The sequence below is a fragment of the Phyllobates terribilis genome, unplaced genomic scaffold (assembly GCF_046119375.1).
Source record: "Phyllobates terribilis strain yellow unplaced genomic scaffold, ASM4611937v1 Scaffold_9__5_contigs__length_417890890, whole genome shotgun sequence".
Lineage (NCBI taxonomy): Eukaryota > Metazoa > Chordata > Amphibia > Anura > Dendrobatidae > Phyllobates > Phyllobates terribilis.
In genome coordinates, this window is record NW_027362769.1 from 283,149,621 (window position 1) to 283,174,257 (window position 24,637).

General features: G+C 45.4%; 1 protein-coding gene across 1 annotated transcript in view; it reads left to right on the forward strand.

Moving 5' to 3' along the window:
* ANKAR (ankyrin and armadillo repeat containing) overlaps positions 1–24,637 on the forward strand; it is a 541,104-nt gene that overhangs the window by 215,443 nt on the left and 301,024 nt on the right. The window contains exon 8 of the mRNA XM_073647842.1: positions 14,658–14,702. Coding sequence (XP_073503943.1) covers positions 14,658–14,702 — 45 coding nt within the window. The remainder of the gene's footprint in view (positions 1–14,657; positions 14,703–24,637) is intronic.

Here is a 24,637-nt window from a genome sequence, read left to right on the forward strand (position 1 = left end):
TGCATGATTGGTGCTCTAAATAGAGCCAGACATGCAGGACACGCTTTTGGTGCACGAACAGTTATCGAACATATCGTCGAACAGCCGAATTTTTTGCAAATCGTTCGGGTTCGTCGAACAACTCGAACACCGCCCAAAACAGCTCGAATTTGAGATTGGCGAACAGTTCAAGTCGAACACCGCTCATCTCTAGTGACCAAGTTGTCAAGCACTTTCCAAGTGATGCTAAAATCGCTTGGAAAACGCTAGACAACCCGCATGCAGAAATGCATGTGAAAAACGCTTCACTTATGCTTGTCCCTGGCAGGAAAAACGCATGTAAAGTCCTCATGCGTTTTTTCTGCCAGGGAGATGCAGAAACGCTCCTTAAAAATTCGGAGCACTTCTGCATCGTGGGCACTTAGCCTTATAGGGGAATGTGCCCGTCACTGAGGGTGACCAGAGGACACTTCTGACAAGGAGATTCCTTAGGTTAGGGAGCTGTTTCTGGGAGAGAAGTGGTAGTCCTGGGAATATTCCTTTTAAGCTGGGGTCACGCTACCGTCAACATGGCCAAGTTCTATGCGATAATACATCACATAGCACTAGGCCCAGTGTTATTCTATGGGGCAGCTCAGATCAGCGATTATTTTCTCATGCCGATTCTATATGAGAGAACAATTGCAGCATGCTGCGATTTGCAGCGAGACTTGATTCACTCGCACCCATACAAGTCCATGGGTGCATGTGAAACTGTCACGGGTGTGTTGCCACGAAGATCGTCACGAGTACACAGCCTGACTTCTCGCAGCTGACTTGTTGGTGCTTTGTGTTTTCTCGGCAGTGAAGGAGTTAATTCTCTCTCTCTCTGGGCTAGCTGAGGTCCAGCCTCGCCCAGCTGCAATCAATGCTTCGTTAGTGAGACTCCTTTATATTCCTGCAGGTCTGTTTGTGAGGTGTCGGTGAAAGCTTTTCATTCAGACTTACAGAGCGGATCGTGGTGTTTGGAGTTGCTGAGATAAGTGTATTTGAAAGTGTTATTTCCCTTTCCTCGCTTTATCATTTATCTCCTTTCCCGTTGGTGTTCCCTCTGTTGTAGTTTTGTTGAAGTTGTATGCAAGGTGGTTTTGGTTTTTCCCTTGTACTGTCTCGTTCGTCTAAATACTGTGTGTGGGCATATTATCGCTGGTTCCCAATTGTTGTGATCGGGGTCCTTCTCAGGACTAGATTACTGTGGTGCAGGGATCCTCAGGAGGTAGGGGTTACGCTGGCGGCCTGGACCTCTGTACCTTTAACAGTACCTCCAGGATGAGGGATTAGTCAGGGCCCCAGCTTAGGGTCAGCTTAGGCCCCCTACCTCCAGTATTCTGTGACAGTGTGACATTTTCACCGACCAACTTAGTTTTTCTCCAGCTACCATGGATCCAGTAGCCGGTCTAGCTCAGCAGTTGCAGAGTTTGTCCATGGGGCTGGCGGACGTTAGGTCCAAGGTTTTGCATCCTCTGGAGCAAGCCGGACCAGAACCTAAAGTAGCTCTCCCTGACAGGTTCACTGGGGGGCGGGACAAGTTTTTTGTTTTCCGGGAGGCATGCAAATTGTACTTTCGGCTGCGGCCTCGGTCATCGGGCAGTGAAGAACAAAGGGTGGGAATTGTCATCTCGCTCCTACAAGGGGACCCACAATCTTGGGCGTTCTCTCTTCCCCCTAGCTCCCCAGTTCTCCAGTCAGTGGATAGGTTTTTCGCTGCTTTGGGACTCGTATATGATGACCCAGATCGGATCTCCCTTGCTGAGTCTAAGTTACGTAGGATTCAGCAGGGAGATCGTCCGGCGGAGGAATTCTGTTCGGAGTTCCGTAGGTGGGCCACGGACACCCAGTGGAATGACCCGGCTCTTAGGAGCCAGTTTTGTCATGGTTTATCCGACAAATTACAGGATGTGTTGGCACAGTATGACTCTCCCGCGTCACTGGAAGCCGCTATGGCCCTTGCTATTCGCGTTGACAGACGGCTTCGGGAGAGGTGCGGGATAACTCTACCCCCTGTAATGTCTCCACCTCTTACAAGGTCCCCTCATATGGTGGTTCCCCTGGTCAGTCCGGAGGAGCCTATGCAATTAGGAGGGACATCATTTCGGGGAAGGGGACCGGTGGTGCGCCATAAGACAGGAAGGTGTTTCCTCTGCGGGAAAAAGGGACATTTTATTGGGGGGTGTCCATCCCGCCCCTTGCTGAGTAAAGAGTCGTCGAAAAAACTGTTGATCCCAGGTTGTGTGGTGGACGGCAATCTGGGAGTAGGTATTTCGTCCCTAGGTTCGTCTCAGTTTCTCGTACCGGCGGAGGTGGTGGTGGGTACGAGAACTGAGAGGATATCTGTTCTTCTGGATAGTGGGGCCGGGGCTAATCTGGTTGATGCTCGGTTTGCCCGGGTTCAAGGTATGCGATTGAGTGAGTTGGCTAAACCCATCCCCATATTCTCGATCGATGCCAGGCCTCTCGGTCAGGGAAGTTTTTTGCAAGCTGTGCATGGCGTAAAACTTCAAGTGGGGGCAATACATAAAGAACTGTTGTCTTGCTACGTGTTGGAGGGTCTTCCCACTCCTATAGTGTTGGGCCTTCCTTGGTTAGCTAAGCATAACCCTGTTATTAATTGGCAAACCAGAGAGATAAGCCAATGGAGTAAATTCTGTAATAAAAACTGCATGAACACGGTCATCGGTGCGGTTACTCCTTGGGTCTTACCTCCATTTCTGGCAGACTTTGAGGATGTATTCTCGGAGAATGGGTGTCAGGAACTACCTCCTCATCGCGAGTATGACTGTTCTGTAAAACTGCTCCCTGAGGCCAAGTTACCTAAAGCTAGGTTGTATAACCTTTCTGGTCCTGAGAGGCAGGCCATGAAGGATTATATTTCTGAAAGTCTGGCTAAGGGGCATATTAGACCTTCATCTTCACCGGTGGCCGCGGGGTTCTTCTTTGTTAAGAAGAAAGATGGAGGCCTACGCCCTTGCCTGGATTTCCGTGAACTTAATCGGATTACGGTCCGAGATCCGTATCCGCTCCCACTTATTCCCGATCTCTTTAATCAGATCGTGGGCGCCAAATGGTTCTCTAAGTTGGATCTCAGGGGGGCGTACAATTTGATTAGGATGAAGGAGGGGGATGAGTGGAAGACGGCTTTTAACACTCCGGAGGGGCATTATGAGAACCTTGTCATGCCATTCGGTCTGACTAATGCCCCGGCGGTGTTTCAACACTTTGTTAATGATATTTTTCGCCACCTGGTGGGACAGTTTGTTGTCATATATCTGGATGATATCTTAATTTACTCGCCGGATCTGGTGTCTCATCAGGAGCATGTTAGACAGGTGTTACAGATCTTGCGGGATAATAAACTGTATGCCAAGTGGGAAAAGTGTGTGTTCGCCGTACAGGAACTCCAGTTTTTAGGCTTCCTGGTTTCTGCGTCCGGTTTTCGTATGGACCCTGGGAAAGTGCGGGCAGTTCTTGAGTGGGATCGGCCGGAGAATCTTAAGGCACTACAACGTTTCCTGGGGTTTGCTAACTATTACCGGAAGTTCATTCGTAATTTCTCGTCCGTGGTTAAGCCTCTCACAGACATGACTAAAAAGGGGACGGATTTTTCTAGGTGGTCTGACAAGGCTTGTCAAGCATTCTCCTCCTTGAAAAAATGTTTTGCCTCGGCACCCATACTCATTCAACCTGATGCGTCTCAGCCATTCTTTGTAGAGGTAGACGCTTCCGAGGTAGGGGTGGGAGCAGTATTGTCACAGGGTTCGTCCCCTGGTAAGTGGCATCCGTGCGCCTTTTTCTCTAAAAAATTGTCGTCCGCTGAGAGGAATTACGATGTCGGCAATAGGGAACTCCTGGCCATTAAGTTAGCTTTTGAGGAGTGGCGCCATTTTTTGGAGGGGGCAGTTCATCCGGTCACCGTCATCACCGATCACAAGAACCTGCTATATCTGGAGTCCGCTAAACGTCTGAATCCCAGACAAGCTAGGTGGTCATTGTTTTTTACCAGGTTTAATTTCGTCGTTACATATCGTCCTGGGTCTAAAAATGTAAAGGCGGATGCCTTATCTCGTAGTTTCCCTGGGGCCGGGAATACGGACGACCCGATTCCTGTTCTTCAGGAGGGGGTGGTGGTTTCGGCAGTATGCTCTGAGCTGGAGGAGGAGATATTGGAGGCTCAGGGGGACGCCCCTGTTGGACCTCCGGGGAGACTGTTCGTTCCAGATCAGTTGCGACAAAAGGTGATCGAGGCACACCATAACTCAGTTTTTGCAGGACACCCGGGGAGTAAAGCAACTGTGGATCTCCTCTCGCGTCGGTTTTGGTGGCCTAACTTACATAAAGAGGTGGTAACTTTTGTCGCGTCCTGTGGGGTTTGTGCGCGCTCTAAGACCTCACATACCCGTCCGTCTGGGGCCCTCTTACCTTTGAAGATCCCGGAGCGTCCTTGGACTCATCTGTCTATGGACTTTATTACGGACCTCCCTCCGTCTTCGGGTAAAACGGTCATACTCGTTGTAGTGGACAGGTTCAGCAAGATGGCACATTTTATCGCTCTTCCGGCTCTCCCTAATGCTAAAACTCTTGCGCAGGTGTTCATTGGGGAGATTGTGAGGCTTCACGGGGTACCCTCCGAGGTGGTGTCTGATCGGGGGTCTCAGTTTGTGTCCAAGTTCTGGAAGGCGTTTTGTGCACGGCGGGGGATGCATTTGTCATTCTCGTCGGCTTTTCATCCTCAGACCAATGGTCAGACGGAACGTATGAACCAGAGCTTGGAGACATATCTTCGGTGTTTTGTGTCAGAGAACCAGGAGGACTGGGCTTCTTTCCTACCTCTGGCAGAGTTTGCTCTCAATAATAGGCGAAGCGAGTCCACTGGTAAGTCCCCGTTTTTTGGGGCATATGGTTTTCACCCCCAGTTTTGTACTTTCAGTAGGGGGGGCTCTTCGGGGGTTCCGGAGGAGGAACGATTTTCCTCATCTCTCGCTTCAGTATGGAGAGGGGTGCTGAAGAATCTGAATACTATGGGGAACCGATACAAACGTATGGCTGATAGGAGGAGAGTGTCTGGTCCGGACCTAAGTGTGAACGATCAGGTATGGTTGTCTACCAGGAATATTAAACTTAAGGTTCCCTCCTGGAAACTGGGTCCCAGGTTCATCGGGCCGTACAGAATCAGTTCTGTTATTAATCCGGTGGCATTCCGTCTTGACCTCCCCCCTACGTTTAAAATTCACAACGTGTTTCACAGATCATTGCTTAAGAGGTATGTGGCGCCGGTGGTACCGTCACCTTTACCTCCCCCTCCTGTGGTTGTCAATGGTAACTTGGAGTTCCAGGTATCGAGGGTCATTGATTCACGCTTTAATCGCCGGTCCCTTCAGTACTTGGTTCATTGGAAGGGGTATGGTCCTGAGGAGAGGATGTGGGTTCCTGCGTCAGATATTAACGCAGACCGATTAGTTCGGGCCTTCCACACGACTCACCCGGATAAACCTGGCCCTGAGGGTCCGGAGGCCCCTCGTAGAAGGGGGGGTACTGTCACGGGTGTGTTGCCACGAAGATCGTCACGAGTACACAGCCTGACTTCTCGCAGCTGACTTGTTGGTGCTTTGTGTTTTCTCGGCAGTGAAGGAGTTAATTCTCTCTCTCTCTGGGCTAGCTGAGGTCCAGCCTCGCCCAGCTGCAATCAATGCTTCGTTAGTGAGACTCCTTTATATTCCTGCAGGTCTGTTTGTGAGGTGTCGGTGAAAGCTTTTCATTCAGACTTACAGAGCGGATCGTGGTGTTTGGAGTTGCTGAGATAAGTGTATTTGAAAGTGTTATTTCCCTTTCCTCGCTTTATCATTTATCTCCTTTCCCGTTGGTGTTCCCTCTGTTGTAGTTTTGTTGAAGTTGTATGCAAGGTGGTTTTGGTTTTTCCCTTGTACTGTCTCGTTCGTCTAAATACTGTGTGTGGGCATATTATCGCTGGTTCCCAATTGTTGTGATCGGGGTCCTTCTCAGGACTAGATTACTGTGGTGCAGGGATCCTCAGGAGGTAGGGGTTACGCTGGCGGCCTGGACCTCTGTACCTTTAACAGTACCTCCAGGATGAGGGATTAGTCAGGGCCCCAGCTTAGGGTCAGCTTAGGCCCCCTACCTCCAGTATTCTGTGACAGTGTGACAGAAACATCAGACTGCACTCAGATGTCAGCCCAGTGCAGTCCGATATATGCAGAATCACGCCATGGAGGAGATGGAGAAATTAATTTCTCAATCTCCTCCGCAGCTGGTGCTGTGATCCTCTCATGCAAGAGAATCACAGCACAGTAGCACGACACTCGCAGCAGAGGAGGAGCCGGGGGTCATTAGCATATTGCATCCCATGCTCTCACCTCGGATGCCATACCCTGGTGTGACTCTGGCCTTAGTCTGTGTGTAGTCTGTAGAATATGGGTTGAAGATCAGCACCAATCTTCCTTAGGATGCCCATGTGGGTGTTGTATGTGACCACATGCATAAGTCTTGAGATAAGACGTCTAAGGACAGACATGGTTAACTAAAGTTGCTTAATGCAAAACCCCTTCAAAATACAATGGGGTACTCCCTTTGCCTGGAGGTTCAATACCCAGAGGAGACCGGTCTTCTGTACCATAAGAACTATTAATTATTATTGGTGGAATAGTCGACCTCAAAAGCTGGTCACAGTTGGATCTGTTGATGGTTTCCAAAAAATCTTGGATGTATGTAGGGTTATTTTTTTTTTTCTGGAAAAAAAGAGCAGAAATACTTATGAAAAGGTGTAAAGTTTAGGGTTGAGCGAGTATGTTCTGTCCGAGTATGCTCGGGCCGAGCTCCGAGTATTTACAGCTGCTCGGTGATAAGGTTAAATCGCTCCCGTGTGCATGATTTGCAACTGTTTGACAGCTTTATTACATGTGAGGAATGTGTAAGAAATAGACATTCCTCACATGTAATAAAGCTGTCAAACAGCTGCAAATCATGCACACGGGAGCGATTTAACCTTATCACCGAGCAGCTGTAAATACTCGGAGCTCGGCCCGAGCATACTCGGTGAAAGGGTTAATAGAACATACTCGCTCAACACTAGTAAAGTTCTTTTCTGAATGTGTGGTCCAGTGAATCAACAAATTAGATCTGGAGGGAAAGATAAGTTATTTTGGGGCAGACTGCATTATGCATTGTAGTTGTATATGCGCCCCTTACCTTTGTCCTTTCTTAACCCTCGGTTAACCCCTTTCTGACATGATACGTACTAATATGTATCTGCGCCCTGGGTCTTATGGATCAGATACGTATTAGTACGCTGTGCGGGCGGAATCGCCGCTGGGTGTCAGCCGATTGTCACAGCTGACACCCGGTGCTATGTGCTGGGAGCAGTCTCGCACCGCTCCCAGCATATTAACCCCCGAAATGCTGCGTTCTAAATCGATCACAGCATTCCGGTGGCAAGAGGAGGTAAGTGCCGTTACTTACCTCCTCACCAGCGCCCCGCGCTGTCTGTGGCCGGGTCCCGTGGTTGTCATGTGACACGGATGTCATCATGACGACATCCAGTTCACCAGACAGCAGGAAGATAGTTTGATCATGCTTAGTGCACGGTCACAGTATCTTTTGCCTGTGCAGCACTGACAGGCTGTATAGCACAGGGATGGTTCTGCATCCCTAAGCTATACAGGCGATCATCCTGCAAAAAGTGAAAGTCTCATAGTGGGACAACGTGTAAAAGTTAAAAAAGAATCAGAAAGTGAAAAAAAAAATTGTAAAACTTTTTAAAAAAAATGAAAAAAAGAATCCCTCAAATATAAAAATATATTGTACCCATCAATAAATATTATTATGAAAAAAAAAACAATAAAAGTACACATATTTGGTATTTCCACGTCCGGAACTACCTGACCTATAAAACAGTCCCACTAGTTAACACCTTTAGTGAACACGGTAAAAAAAATAAAAAACAAAGCAAAAAACGATGCTTTATCATCATACCGCCAAACAAAAAATGGAATAATACGCGATCAAGAAGACGAATGTAAATAAAAATGTTACTGCTGAAAACGTCATCTTGTCCCGTAAAAAACAAGGCGCCATACAGCTCCATCAGCTGAAAAATAAAAAAGTTATAGCTCTCAGAATAAAGCGATGCAAAAAATATTATTTTTTCTATAAAAGTTTTTATTGTGTAAAAGCGCCAAAACCTAAAAAAAATATATAAATGTGGTACCGCTGTAAACGTACTGACCGGAAGAATAAAGCTACCATATCAATTTTACCACACGCGGAACAGCATAAAACAAAAAAATTCTGAATTGTTGGTTTTTGTTTATTCTGCCTCACAAAAATCGGAATAGAAAGCGATCAAAAAATGTCACGTGCCTAAGAATGGTACCAATAAAAATGCCAACTCGTCCCACAAAAAACAAGCCGTGACATGACTCTGTCGGCTGAAATATGGAAAAATTATAGCTCTCAAAATATGGCAATGCAAAAACTAGTCTTTGCAAAAAAAAGCGTCTTTTAGTGTGTGACTGCGGTTAATAATAAAAACCCGCTATAAATCTGATATCGCTGTAATCCGACCCGAAGAATAAAGTCGTCAAATCACTTATCCAGCACGAGGAAAGGCGTAAAAAATAAACTCTAGGGTTAGGGTTGTGTTAGGGTTAGGCTTGTGCTAGGGTTAGGCTTGTGCTAAGGTTAGGCTTGTGCTAGGGTTAGGGTTTGGTTAGGGTTGTGCTAGAGTTAGGGTTTGGTTAGGTTTAGGGTTGGGTTAGCTTTAGGGTTCTGCTAGGGTTAGGGTTGTGCTAGGGTTAGGAATGGGTTAGGGTTGTGCTAGGGTTAGGGTTGTGTTGGGCTTGGGATTTTTTCAAAAGTAAAGGAAAAAAAATGACGTTATGGCGACTAGTGTTGAGAGCATGTACTCGCTACTTGAGTTTGCATCGGGTGCTTGGGTATGCACCGAGTATCGCGGGTGCTCGAGTGACATGCTCAAGTCTCCGCCACATATGCTTCGCGGCCAAAAAAAACTGGCGGGGATTGCCTGCCATGCATGAGCGATACCCACATGTTTTTTTTGGGTGTCTAACAACCGTGAAACATGCGGGGGGGGGGACTCAAGCATGGCACTTGACCTCCTGCAATAAATGGTGCATACCTGAGTGCCCGATGCAAACTCAAGTAGCGAGCACTTGCGCTCAAGACTAATGACAACTTATTCAATATGATCTAATGTTATCAATTTCTGTGTCATACCTCTGAGTTCAAAATGTTCACTATACCCTTTGATAAAATCCTTGAAGGGTCTAGTTTCCAAAATGGGGTCACTTGTGGGGGGTTTCCACTATTTAGGTGCATCAGGGGCTCTCCAAACACAACATGACGTCCGCTCTCAATTCCAGCCAATTTTACGTTCAAAAAGTCACACAGTGCTCCTTCCCTTGTGAACCCTGTCGTGCTCCCAAAACTGTGTATTTTCCCCACATATGGGGTATCGGCGTACTCACGATAAATTGCACAAAAGTTTTTGGCCTCCATTTTCTCCTCCTACCATTGTGAAAATAAAAAAATTGGGGCTGAAACATCATTTTTGTGGAAAAATTTTGATTTTTTTATTTTCTTGGCTCTATGTTATAAACTTCTGTGAAGCACCTGGGTGTTTAGGGTGCTCACCACACATCTAGATAAGTTCACTGAGGGGTCTACTTTCCAAAATGGTGTCACTTGTGGGGGGTTTCCACTGTTTAGGCACATCAGGGGCTCTCCAAAATCTACTTGGCGTCCGCTAATTATTCAAGCAAATTTTACATTCAAAATGTCAAATGACGCTCATTACCTTCTGAATCCTGCCGTGCGCCCAAACAGTGGTTTTCTCCCACATATGGGGTATCGGCTTAATGAGAAGAAATTGCACAACAAATGGTATGGTGCAATTTCTCCTGTTACTCTTATGAAAATGCAAAATTGGGGGCTGAAAAACATTTTTGTGGGAAAAATGTGAAAATTTTATTTTTACGGCTCAATGTTATAAACATCTGTGAAGCACCTGGGGGTTCAAGGTGCTCACCACACATCTAGATAAGTTCCCTGAGGTGTCTAGTTTCCAAAATGGTGTCAATTGTGGGTGGTTTCTACTGTTTAGGCACATCAGGAGTTCTCCAAACGTTACATGGCATCCGCTAATTATTCAAGCAAATTTTACATTTAAAAAGTCAAATGGCGCTCCTGCCCTTCCGAACCCTTCCGTGCTCCCAAACAGTGGTTTTCTCCCACATATAGGGTATCGACTTACTCAGGAGAAATAGCAAAACAAATGGTATGGCGCATTTTCTCCTGTTACCCTTCTGAAAATGCAAAATTGGGGGCTGAAAAACATTTTTCTGGGAAAAATGTGAAAATTTTATTTTTGCGGTTCAATGTTATAAACTTCTGAGAGGCACCTGGGGGTTCAAGGTGCTCACCACACATCTAGATAAATTCCCTGAGGGGTCTAGTTTCCAAAATGGGGTCACATGTGGGGAGTTTTCACTGTTTAGGCACATCAGGGGCTCTCCAAATGCAACATGGCATTCGCTAATTATTCGAGCAAATTTTATATTCAAAAAGTCAAATGGCGCTCCTTCCCTTCCGAACCCTGCCGTGTGCCCAAACAGTGTTTTTTTCCCACATATGGGGTATTGGCGTGCCCAGGAGAAATTGCACAACACATTTTGGGGTCCATTTTTTCCTGTTACCCTTGCAAAAATAAAAAAAATTGGGTCTAAAGTAACATTTTTGTGAAAAAAATTAAATGTTCATTTTTTTCTTCCACTTTCCAATCATGCCTGTGAAGCACCTGAAGGCTTAACCCCTTAACCCCCGAGGGTGGTTTGCACATTAATGACCAGGCCAATTTTTACAATTCTGACCACTGTCACTTTATGAGGTAATTACTCTGGAACGCTTCAACGGATCCCCCTGATTCTGAGATTTTTTTTGTGACATATTGTACTTCATGAAAGTGGTAAAATTTCTTTGATATGACTTGCATATCGGAAAATTTGGCAAAAATTTCGCAATTTTCAAATTTTAAATTTTCATGCCCTTAAATAGGAGAGATATGTCACACAAAATAGTTAATAAGTAACATTTCCCACAAGTCTACTTTACATCAACACAATTTTGGAACCAAAATTTTTTTGGGTTAGGAAGTTATAAGGGTTAAAAGTTGACCAACGATTTCTCATTTTTCAAACAAAATTTACAAAACCATTTTTTTAGGGACCACATCACATTTGAAGTGACTTTGAGGGGCCTTTATGACAGAAAATACCTAAAAGTGACACCATTCTAAAAACTGCACCCCTCAAGGTGCTCAAAACCACATTCAAAAAGTTTATTAACTTCTTAACAACATTTGACGTACTAATACGCGTCTGTGCCCTGGGACTTAAGAGCCAGACCCGTATTAGTACGTCATGGCGATCGCGCGCGCACACAGGCTGTGCGGGCGCGATCGCCGCCGGGTGTTTATGCTGGCAGACTGCATTTTAGTTGCACACTGAAGGATGTGTAATAGATCGTTCAGTGCACATAGGATGTCATTTTTCCTGGCATCATGAGTCCTGTTTACATAGGATGATATGCTGCCAAGACTACATATATTTTTTGCAGCACGAATCATTTCAACTGACAAACAAGGGTTCAGCTTGTTTATTTGGTTTTCAGTAACCTGGTTACGCTGCAAGATTATCATGAAATCGATGTTCCTAGGAACCAGAGGCGTAGCTAGGGTTTTGGTTCAGAGGGGGCTAAACTTTTGAGTGGGCCCCTAGCCAGGTAACCCTGATTACAACTATGGTGACACACCTAGATAGTGGATGTAGGAGAACCTCAGCAGATGACTGCACTGTTACTGAAAATAATCTCTATATAAAGATCAGGACTGATACTACCGCCATATGCTGACATATATTGATAGATACCAGTCCTGCAGAACATATAAGAGATCACAGCTCAGTTATATATAGTAACTTACAGCTGACGTTCTTTCTGACTAAATTGTTCACTTTTCCATCTGGCCCAGACCTATACGACTATGTCTCCATCCAGGACTCATCTGCAGAGATCACAACAAAGGCACATTTGACTCCTTACATTTCAGGCACAGTCCCCATCTATTCCCAACCTGCACAAACTCCTCATCCTGCTGATACCCCAATACTGAGCCTCTGCTGCCGTATATGTCCCTATTACTTCTCCTGCTGTGTGGTACTGTGTGCCCTCTAGATGGTAAAACAACCCTCTAGAATAATGCCATGTCCTAGTAAACAGTACCCACATTTTGCCCCCTAGAAAGTAATAGTGCCCTCTGTGTGCCCCTTTGACAGTCATAATAACCTAAGTTCCCCTATAACGATAAGTGCTCACTTAACATTTAATAATGTCCTGAGACTCCCCCCATGTACAGCTCCCCTCTACACAGTATGATGCTCTCTTATACACATAATAATGCCCCCTCACTGTACAGTAACCCCACACAGTATACTAATCCCTTTAGTAGCCTTTAAACTGATGGCTCCCCACACTGTATGATGGACCCCACACTATACAAAGACCCCACATTATCTCCCACACTGTATGATGGCCCCCACACTGTGCAAAGACCCCACATTATCTCCCACACTGTATGACCCTAACTATAATCCCCATACTGTATAAATAGCCTACATATAGTATAATGCACCAGATAGTCCTCAATATATTATAATGCGTTCCCATAGGCAGAGTCTGTAGCACAATCCCCCCATAGGCAAAGTCTGTAGTATAATCCCCCCATAGGCAGAGTCTGTAGTATAATCCCCCTCATGGGCAGAGTCTGTAGTATAATCTTCCCCATAGGCAGAGTCTGCAGTATAATCTCCCCCATAGGCAGAGTCTGTAATATAATCCCCCCATAGGCAGAGTCTAGAGTATAATCCCTCCCATAGGCCGAGTCTGCTGTATAATCCCCCCCATAGACAGAGTCTGTAATATAATCCCCCCATAGGCAGAGTCTGTAGTATAATCCCCCCATAGGCAGAGTCTGTAGGATAATCCCCCCCCATAGGCAGAGTCTGTAGTATAATCCCCCTATAGGCAGAGTCTATAATATAATCCCCCCATAGGCAGAGTCTGTAGTATAATCACCCCCAAAGCCAGAGTCTGTAGTATAATACCCCCCCCATAGGCAGAGTCTGTAATATAACCCCCCCCCATAGGCAGAGTCTATGGTATAATCCCCCCAAAGGCAGAGGCTGTAGTATAATCCCCCCCACCCCGTAGGCAGAGTCTGTAGCATAATTACTCCCATAGGCAGAGTCTGTAGCATAATTACTCCCATAGGCAGAGTATGCAGTATGATCCCCCCCATAGGCAGAGTCTGCAGTATAATCTCCCCCATAGGCAGAGTCTGTAATATAATCCCCCCATAGGCAGAGTCTAGAGTATAATCCCTCCCATAGGCCGAGTCTGCTGTATAATCCCCCCCATAGACAGAGTCTGTAATATAATCCCCCCATAGGCAGAGTCTGTAGTATAATCCCCCCATAGGCAGAGTCTGTAGGATAATCCCCCCCCATAGGCAGAGTCTGTAGTATAATCCCCCTATAGGCAGAGTCTATAATATAATCCCCCCATAGGCAGAGTCTGTAGTATAATCACCCCCAAAGCCAGAGTCTGTAGTATAATACCCCCCCCATAGGCAGAGTCTGTAATATAACCCCCCCCCATAGGCAGAGTCTATGGTATAATCCCCCCAAAGGCAGAGGCTGTAGTATAATCCCCCCCACCCCGTAGGCAGAGTCTGTAGCATAATTACTCCCATAGGCAGAGTCTGTAGCATAATTACTCCCATAGGCAGAGTATGCAGTATGATCCCCCCCCCATAGGCAGAGTCTGTAGTATAATCCCATTATACCCCATAGGCAGAGTCTGTAGCATAAAAATCCCCAATTAGCAGAGTCTGTAGCATAATCCCCCCCCTCATAGGCAAAGTCTGTAGCATAACCACCCCCCTATAGGCAGAGTCTGTAGCATACTCCCCCCCCCCCTCCCCATAGTTCCCCTGCTGCTCTGAGCGCCCGGCCCGCACACATCTTCAGAACTGTGGGCCGGACACCAAGCGATGGCGTCAGACGCAGAGGGGGGACTGATGGGAGAGGGAGAATTTCACTCTCTCTCTCATCACTGAGCTTGCGGTGACGGGCGGGGAACCCCCGGTGCTGGCACCGGGCCCCCCCCCTCCGCTGGGCAGTGCAGGGACATTGAGTCTCCCTGCCGTGCCCCAGGACGCTGATACTGTTACAATGGTGCATTGTAGATTTCTGGCGCATTTAGCATAAACTCCTCAGACTTCTTTTTCAGTGTACAGCACTCTACCTCTGCCTCTGTGCACAGCACTCTACCTCTGCCTCTATACACAGCACACTACCTTTGCCTTTGTGCACAGCACACTACCTCTGCCTCTGTGCACAGCACTTTACCTCTGCCTCTATGCACAGCTCACTGCCTCTACCTCTGTGTGCACACCCTTATTGTTGCAATGAGCCTCTTTTCACGTTTGTCAGTTTTATGCTATCTAACTTTTATTTTTGGTTTTTAATATTAAGTAGTTATTTATTTTATTACAGGATCACAAAGTTTTCAGAATTTGGAAAGTTCTTCTAAAAAAACAGGTAGGTTTTATCTAAGACTTTTGTCAATTTTTATATAGCAGTTCCAGCTAAGAATAGGAGTAGTATATTGGAAACAATACTTTTATTAGATAACAAGCATAGGAACATAGTTATGCATTCAGTGTATTATACCAGTTGAAATTATACCAGTTAAAATGTACCCGATATGTAATATGTATAAATTAAATTAATTCAAGTAAGCAAAACATGAAAATAAACTTTTTTACATTAATTTATAGCACAATTTTAAATCTGAGCAACGGGCTAACAGGGGATGACAGCCTGAGCAAAATATAACTATCACCGGTAGGCCAGTTCACTTGGCAGATGTTTTCTATTTCAGCCCAAATGAGGAACTTTACACTGTGTGCAGAATTATTAGGCAAATGAGTATTTTGATCACATGATACTTTTTATACATGTTGTCCTACTCCAAGCTGCATAGACTTGAGAGCCAACTACCCATTAAGTAAATCTGGTGATGTGCATCTCTGTAATGAGGAGAGGTGTTGACTAATGACATAAACACCCTATATAAGGTGTGCTTAATTATTAGGCAACTTCCTTTCCTTTGGAAAAATGGGTCGGAAGAGAGATTTGACGGGCTCTGAAAAGTCCAAAATTGTGAGATGTCTTGCAGAGGGATGCAGCAGTCTTGAAATTTCCAAACTTTTGAAGCGTGATCACCGAACAATCAAGCATTTCATGGCAAATAGCCAACAGGGTCACAAGAAGCGTGTTGGCCAAATAAGGTGCAAAATAACTGCCCATGAATTGAGGAAAATCAAGCGTGAAGCTGCCAAGATGCCATTCGCCACCAGTTTTGCCATATTTCAGAGCTGCAACGTTACTGGAGTATCAAAAAGCACAAGGTGTGCGATACTCAGGGACATGGCCAAGGTAAGGAAGGCTGAAAAACGACCACCTTTGAACAAGAAACATAAGATAAAATGTCAAGAATGGGCCAAGAAATATCTTAAGACTGATTTTTCAAAGGTTTTATGGACTGATGATATGAGAGTGACTCTTTATGGGCCAGATGGATGGGCCAGAGGCTGGATCAGTAAAGGGCAGAGAGCTCCACTCCGACTCAGACGCCAGCAAGGTGGAGGTGGGGTACTGGTATGGGCTGGTATCATCAAAGATGAACTTGTGGGACCTTTTCGGGTTGAGGATGGAAGCTCAACTCCCAGACCTATTGCCAGTTTCTGGAAGACAACTTCTTCAAGTAGTGGTACAGGAAGAAGTCGGTATCGTTCAAGAAAAACATGATTTTCATGCAGGACAATGCTCCATCACATGCATCCAACTACTCCACAGTGTGGCTGTCCAGTGAAGGTCTAAAGGAAGAAAAAATAATGACATGGCCCCCTTGTTCATCTGATCTGAACCCCACAGAGAACCTGTGGTCTATAATAAAATGTGAGATCTACAGGGAGGGAAGAAAGTACACCTCTCGGAGCAATGTCTGGGAGGCTGTGGTGGCTGCTGCACGCAATGTTGGTCGAAAACAGATCAAGCAACTGACAGAATCTATGGATGGAAGGCTGTTGAGTGTCATCATAAAGAAAGGTGGCTATATTGATAACTAATTTTTTTGTTTTTTGTTTTTGCATGTCAGAAATGTTTATTTCTAAATTTTGAGCACTGATATTGGTTTACCTGGTAAAAATAAACAAGTGAGATGGGGTTATATTTGGTTTTTATTAAGTTGCCTAATAATTCTGCACAGTAATAGTTACCTGCACAAACAGATATCCTCCTAAGATAGACAAATCTAAAAAAAACACCACTCCAACTTCCAAAAATATTAAGCTTGGATATTTATGAGTCTTTTGGGTTGATTGTGAACATAGTTGTTGATCAATAATAAAAGTAATCCTCTAAAATACAACTTGCCTAATAATTCTGCACACAGTGTAGAATGAGGTCAAGACAAAAGGGAAAAAAGTGTTGAGGCGTAAATCCAGTGGATGTCTCATCAGCAAAGGCATTGGTACTACTTGGCCCAACTTGCTTCAGTCTGGTCAATGGGAGCTAGTAATGGTAAAACAGTAAATATCCCTACTATTTTTCAGTACACAGTGTTTAGAGACACTCTTTTTCAGATACTTTCTTTGGCAATTGTATCTTATTGTGTGCAGACCGCTGTTCAGTTCATGTACAGTGCGACCTACATACTTTAATCAGGATGCAGATTTAATAAGATAAATGTGATTTTATATCAATACTTCTACGTACGGACTATACTAATAAGTCTATATTTGATGTTGAATATATCTTTGGTGCTTTGGAAGAGAATGTAATTTGGTTATAGTCATCACTATAAGGCCGGGGTGAGCGATTTATTTTCCCAAGGGGCCAAATGAGAGACCGTGACTATTGTGGAGGGCCGAACCAATAGGCTGAAATTAAATCTGCTCAATATTAATATATTAAGATTAACATATTAATTATAATTATTTTATATTAATATTAATTGTATCACTTAATATTGAGCAGAATTAAGTATGCTGACATCCCGGCGTGGGGAGCAGTGACTTCCGGCAGCTGATCTCTCCTTGTGAGCCGCGCATGGCAGTGGCGTCATGCACGGCTCACATGGAGAGATCAGTGCGGGCAGACAGGACGCAGCGCTGGAAGAGAGAGAAGAAAGGTGAGTAGGAGTGTTTTTTTTTATGCGCAGCGTGATGGGGATTACGAGGAACATGCATACTAGGATAAGGATGAGGGGGCCATATATACCAGGATAAGGATGAGGGGGCCATACATACCAGGATAAGGATGAGGGGCCATACATATCCAGGATAAGGGTCAGAGGGATCATACATACCAGTATACGGATGAGGGGGCCATGCATATCAGGATAATGATGAAGGGGCCATGTATACCAGGATAAGGATGAGGAATGTCATGCATACCAGGATAAGGATGTGGGATGCCATGCTTACCAGTATAGGGATTAGGGGTGCCATACATACCAGGATAGGGATGAGGGGTGCCATGCATACCAGGATAGGGATGAGGAGTGCCATGCATACCAGGATAGGGATGAGGGGTGTCATGGTGTCATGCATACCAGGATAGGGATGAGGGATGCCATACATACCAGGATAGGGATGAGGGGTGCCATGCATGCAAGGATAGGGATGAGGGGTGCCATGCATGCCAGGATAGGGATTAGGGGTCTCATGCATACCAGGATAGGGATGAGGAGTGCCATGCATACCAGGATAGAGATGAGGGTTGTCATGATGTCATGCATACCAGGATAGTGATGAGGGATGCCATGCATACCAGGATAGGGATGAGGGTTGCCATGCATACCAAGATAGGGAATAGGGGTGCCATACATACTAGGATAGGGATGAGGGGTGCCATGCATACCAGGATAGGAATGAGGGGTGCCATGCATACCAGGATAGCGATGAGGAGTGCCATGCATACTAGGATAGGGATGAGGGGTGTCATGGTGTCATGCATACCAGGATAGGGATGAGGGGTGCCATGCATACCAGGATAGGGATGAGGGGTGCCATGCATACCAGGATAGGGATGAGGGTGCCATGCATACCAGGATAGAGATGAGGAGTTCCATTCATACCAGGATAGGGATGAGGGGTGCCATGCATACCAGGATAGGGATGAGGGGTGCCATGCATACCAGGATAGGGATGAGGTGTGCCATGCATACCAGGATAAGGATGAGGGGTGCCATGCATGCCAGGATGGAGGGGTGCTATGCATATCAGGATGGAGGGGTGCCATGCATATCAGGATGGGGATGGGGGCCATGTATAATAGGAAGGGGGGGCATATATACCAGGATGGGGGATATTATCAGAATTGGGGGACATTACCCCTATACCAGTGTCAGCAGCTGACCCCCTCCCCCTTAACAGTGCATCGTGACCACATTTTTTGCTTACATTTTTTTTTTCTATTTTCCTCCTCTAAAACCTAGGTGCGTCTTATAGTCCGAAAAATACAGACATTTTTTTACCACATATAGGGTATTGTCATACTCAGGAGAAATTGCATAACAAATTGAACTGTTCATTTTCACCTATTATTCTTTTTGAAAATTACAAACTTGAGGCCAAAACAACATTGCAGTGGAAAAAATGTAATTTTCTATTTACTCAGCCCAATGTTATACAATTCTGTGAATCGCCTGAGGGTTAAAAATGCTCACTACACCCCTAGATGAATTCCTCAAAAAGTGTAGTTTCGAAAATGGAGTTGCTTGTTGGGGTTTCTGTTGTTTTGGCATGTCAGGGGCTTTTCAAATTTGACATGGCATCTATAATCTATTCCAGCCAAAATTGTTCTCCAAAATTCAACTGGCGCTCCTTCCCTTCTGAGCCCTGCCTTGCGCCCAAACAGTAGTTTTCCACCACATATGAGGTATCGGCTTACTCATAAGCAATTGCACAACAATTTTGGGTCCATTTTCTCCTGTTACCCTTGTGGAAATTAAAAATTTGGGGCTGAAGCAACATTTTTGTGGCAAAAATTTATTTTATTTTCACAGTTCAACGTTGTAAAATTCTGTGAAGCACCTGTGGGTTTAAGGTGCTCACCACACCTCTAAATAAGTTCCTTGAGGGGTGTAGTTTCCAAAATGGGGTTGCTTGCGGTGGGTTTCCACTGTTTAGGCACATCTGGGGCTCTGCAAACGTGACATGGCATCTGCTGTCTATTCCAGCCACTTTTGCGCTCCAAAAGTCAAATGGTTCTCCTTCCCTTCCAAGCCATGCACCCAATCAGTATTTTTGCACCACATATGGTGTATTGGTGTACTTAGGAGAAAGTGCACAACAAATTGTATGTTCCTTTTTCTCCTGTTGCCCTTTTGAAAATGCAAAATTTGGGGTTAAGGCAATATTTTTGTGGGAAAGAGTAAAATTTTAATTTTTCCTTCCACTTTAATTCTGCTTTAATTCTGGTGAAGCCCCCAAAAGGTTAATAAACTTATTGAATGTAGTATTGAGCACTTCGAGGGGTGTAGTTTTAAAATGGTGTCATTTTTTGGTATTTTCTGTAACATAGGCCCCTCAAAATCACTTCAAATGGTACGTGGTTCCTAAGAAAATGGTTGTGAAGACCCAGGGTCTTCCGTGGGCGTAACGCTACTCAGACAACACAGGGTGGGGGTAAAACAGCGTGGCAATACTTTATTGAACCACAAAGTGGACAAAAAACACACAGAACAGTCCCAGCAAATACCCAAGATGGTACAACATTACACAGTTTCACCCTTCCTTCTCCGCCCGCCTGGGATAGAACAGCTGCGACTTTGGAGAATTCCAGGGCCAACTACCTCAACCAGTGGTCCCCTGCTTCTGGCGGGCCCCCACAGAGTGAAGGTAGCAGCAAGCTTAGGAAGCTAGCAGTCCATCAAGGTACAAGGCCAGGAGACTCGAGGGTCCCACCCTGGCCTCTCCGAGAGTTTACATGGGGCCAGATGACCGACAGGTCACAATCTGGCTTCTCCGAATGTCTCTATGGGTTCCAGGTGACTGGTGGGTCTCTCCTGGCAACCCCAAGCAACATATCCATGGGGCCAGGTGACTTCTTCGTCCCAACACTGGTCTCCCCAAAATGTATCTATGTCTCTCTGATGGTCAATGGAGCAGATCTGAATCTTTCCAGGTACCGATACCCTTAGGCTAGAATCATGTATAATTCAAATCTGTGTCTCTTTGGATGCCATGCTATCCATCTACTTTCCTGAAGGATGTCTCTCATTCTCCTTCTAAAGTCTTTGTGATTCTCTGTGATTCTGTTCCAAGTCTGACTGCTACAAAAACACATGTCCCTTCTGCTTCTCTGGGCTCAGCCCCCTGAATGCAGAGCTGCTCTCACTCACCCCCCCCCCCTTAAAGCTCAGGGTGCATTAGTGGAGATATCTTTCTCAAGGGGACCAAATCACCTGGATCTACATACTCCCTGTGGTGAAGGCTCTGCCTGATCTTCTTTCAAAACTTAAACAATTGGCGTAGACGATTTTTGAACAATGATTAGAGGCTCCTGAGATACTAATGAAATTAGTGGAATGCTGGACACATTACAAGTTTAATTAGTGTACATAAACTGACGAGCAAGCAGAACATTAATAAAACACAGCCAGCAATCTCTAATTAAACAAAGTAAGGTATTTTTCTTGGATTAACAAATCAAATCTACTGGCTAATTAAGATTTTAAGTTGTATCGTCACATTGTTCCCCCAAGCTTAATTATCCAGACATGATAGGATCCCAATCATCCTTCTCCACTTATTGGAGACAGTCCATCTGCATGTCTTTAAGCACAGACACGAATTTAAGAGGTCTCACCTTCATGAGAGCAAAACTTAGCACTTGTGCAGTACATGCTTTTTACGGACCCATAGACTTGTATTTGCCCTTGTCATCTGTGCTGCTTGAAAAAAAAATGGACGTCTCCGTTGGGTTCACATGGTCTGTGTAAACAAGCGGACATGTGAGCAGCCCCATAGGTTATAATGGGTACATGCGGTATCCGTGAAAAAAAACGGATACAACACGTACCAGAAACACGAACATGAGAATGAGGCCTTATGGTGACATATTACATCACTTTGCAAGAAGGGGTAATTTCACCTTTCTTTTCCTAAACATGGAAAGACAAATGGAATTCTCTAACATACAGTACAGACCAAAAGTTTGGACACACCTTCTCATTTAAAGATTTTTCTGTATTTTCATGACTTTGAAAAAATTGTACATTCACACTGAAGGCATCAAAACTATGAATTAACACATGTGGAATTATATACTTAGCAAAAAAGTGTGAAACAACTGAAAATATGTCTTATATTGTAGGTTCTTCAAAGTAGCCACCTTTTGCTTTGATGACTGCTTTGCACATTCTTGGCATTCTCTTGATGAGCTTCAAGAGGTAGTCACCGGAAATGGTTTTCACTTCACAGGTGTGCCTTGTCAGGTTTAATAAGTGGGATTTCTTGCCTTATAAATGGGGTTGGGACCATCAGTTGTGTTGTGCAGAAGTCTGGTGAATACACAGCTGATAGTCCTACTGAATAGACTGTTAGAATTTGTATTATGGCAAGAAAAAAGCAGCTAAGTAAAGAAAAACGAGTGGCCATCATTACTTTAAGAAATGAAGGTGAGTCAGTCCAAAAATTGGGAAAACTTTGAAAGTGTCCCCAAGTGCAGTTGCAAAAACCATCAAGCGCTACAAAGAAACTGGCTCACATGAGGACCGCCCCAAGAAAGGAAGACCAAGAGTCACCTCTGCTTCTGAGGATAAGTTTATTCGAGTCACCAGCCTCAGAAATCGCAGGTTAACAGCAGCTCAGATTAGAAACCAAGTCAATGCCACACAGAGTTCTAGCAGCAGACACATCTCTTCAACAACTGTTAAGAGGAGACTTTGTGCAGCAGGCCTTCATGGTAAAATAGCTGCTAGGAAACCACTGGTAAGGACAGACAACAAGCAGAAGAGACTTGTTTGGGCTAAAGAATACAAGGAATGGACATTAGACCAGTGGAAATCTGTGCTTTGGTCTGATGAGTCCAAATTTGAGATCTTTGGTTCCAACCACCGTGTCTTTGTGCGACGCAGAAAAGGTGAACGGATGGACTCTACATGCCTGGTTCCCACCGTGAAGCATGGAGGAGGAGGTGGGATGGTGTGGGGGTGCTTTGCCGGTGACACTGTTGGGGATTTATTCAAAATTGAAGGCATACTGAACCAGCATGGCTACCAAAGCATCTTGCAGCGGCATGCTATTCCATCCGGTTTGCGTTTAGTTGGACCATCATTTATTTTTCAACAGGACAATGACCCCAAACACACCTCCAGGCTGTGTAAGGGCTATTTGACCAAGAAGTAGAGTGATGGGGTGCTACGCCAGATGACCTGGCCAGCATAGTCACCAGACCTGAACCCAATCGAGATGGTTTGGGGTGAGCTGGACCGCAGAGTGAAGGCAAAAGGGCCAACAAGTGCTAAGCATCTCTGGGAACTCCTTCAAGATTGTTGGAAGACTATTTCCGGTGACTGTCTCTTGAAGCTCATCAAGAGAATGCCAAGAGTGTGCAAAGCAGTCATCAAAGCAAAAAGGTAGCTACTTTGAAGAACCTAGAATATAAGACATATTTTCAGTTGTTTCACACTTTTTTGTTAAGTATATAATTCCACATGTGTTAATTCATAGTTTTGATGCCTTCAATGTGAATGTATAATTTTCATAGTCATGAAAATACAGAAAAATCTTTAAATGAGAAGGTGTGTCCAAACTTTTGGCCTGTTCTGTATATGTGATCAAGCTCTTATAGATTTATTGTTGTGCCCTCAATATAGAAATGTATTACACATACACCACAATACACTATTAGGCTATGTGCACACTGTGCATTTTTGATGCGTTTTCGCTGCGTTTTTTCCACGTGGAAATGCACCAAAAATGCTATGTGATCCATCTGCCTGCTAATGCAATGACAATTCTGATGTGCTGTGCATATGATGCGGAATTTTCCGCTTAGGATTGTCATTGCGGTAAAATAAGCAGCATGTCCATTCTTTTTAGCGTAAATGCAGCGTTTCCCGTCCATTAACTTCAATTGAGCCACAGCAAACCCGCAGTTATAAATATATTTGCATACTTGCTGCGGTTGTTTGCTGCGTATTTGACTAGTCAATGGGTCAAATACGCTGCAAAAACGCACAATAGATGGTACCCGGGACAGCTGGGGAAGACTAATTCTCCTATCATCCAACCGCTGCTCCTGTTGATAACAGTGAGAGCGGCGCGGCTGAGGGGAGAAGTAGTTTCCTCAGTCGAGCCGGCGTGTGCGCAAGGTGAAAAAAAAAAAAGTAAAAATCAAAATAAAAACACCTATCCCCGTCATCCTCCCGAAGTCCCCCAGCTTCCTGGTCACCCGGTTGGCCGGCGGCACACTGATGGGAGCGCTCTATCCCGGCAGTGTACATCGCTGCTGCCGGCTGAGGTCACGTGAGTTCTCACAAATGTTCCCGCGTACCACTGATGCTGTATGAAGTCACTGAGGCTGATCAGCTGATCTTCAGCTGATGAACTCACATGACCTCAGCCTGCAGCAGAGCAATGTACTCTGACAGAAGTGATTACACTCCTATCAATGTACAGTGCTCTCTTCTACAGCAGTCACATCAGTGATTAATGTGACTGCTGTAGAAGTAACCCGGATCGCCAAGGGACAATCTGGATTACGTCATGACGGCGGACAAGGAGGAACAGGAGGAGCTCTGCCAGAGCCCTGCAAAATGACCTCCAGCAGGCCACAAATGTGCATGTGTCTGCACAAACGGTTAGAAACCGACTCCATGAGGGTGGTATGAGGGCCTGACGTCCACAGATGGGGGTTGTGCTCACAGCCCAACACCGTGCAGGACGCTTGGCATTTGCCACAGAACACCAGGATTGGCAAAGTTGCCACTGGCACCCTGTGCTCTTCACAGATGAAAGCAGGTTCACACTGAGCACATGTGACAGATGTGACAGAGTCTGGAGACGCCATGGAGAGCGATCTGCTGCCTTCAACATCCTTCAGCATGACCGGTTTGGCAGTGAGTCAGTAATGGTGTGGGGTGGCATTTCTTTGGAGGGCCGCACAGCCCTCCATGTGCTCGCCAGAGGTAGCCTGACTGCCATTAGGTACCGAGATGAAAACCTCAGACCCCTTGTAAGACCATATGCTGGTGCGGTTGGCCCTGGGTTCCTCTTAATGTCAGACCTCATGTGGCTGGAGTGTGTCAGCAGTTCCTGCAAGATGAAGGCATTGAAGCTATGGACTGGCCCGCCTGTTCCCCAGACCTGAATCCGTTTGAGCACATCTGGGACATCATGTCTCGCTCCATCCACCAACATCACTTTGCACCACAGACTTTCCGGGAGTTGGTGGATGCT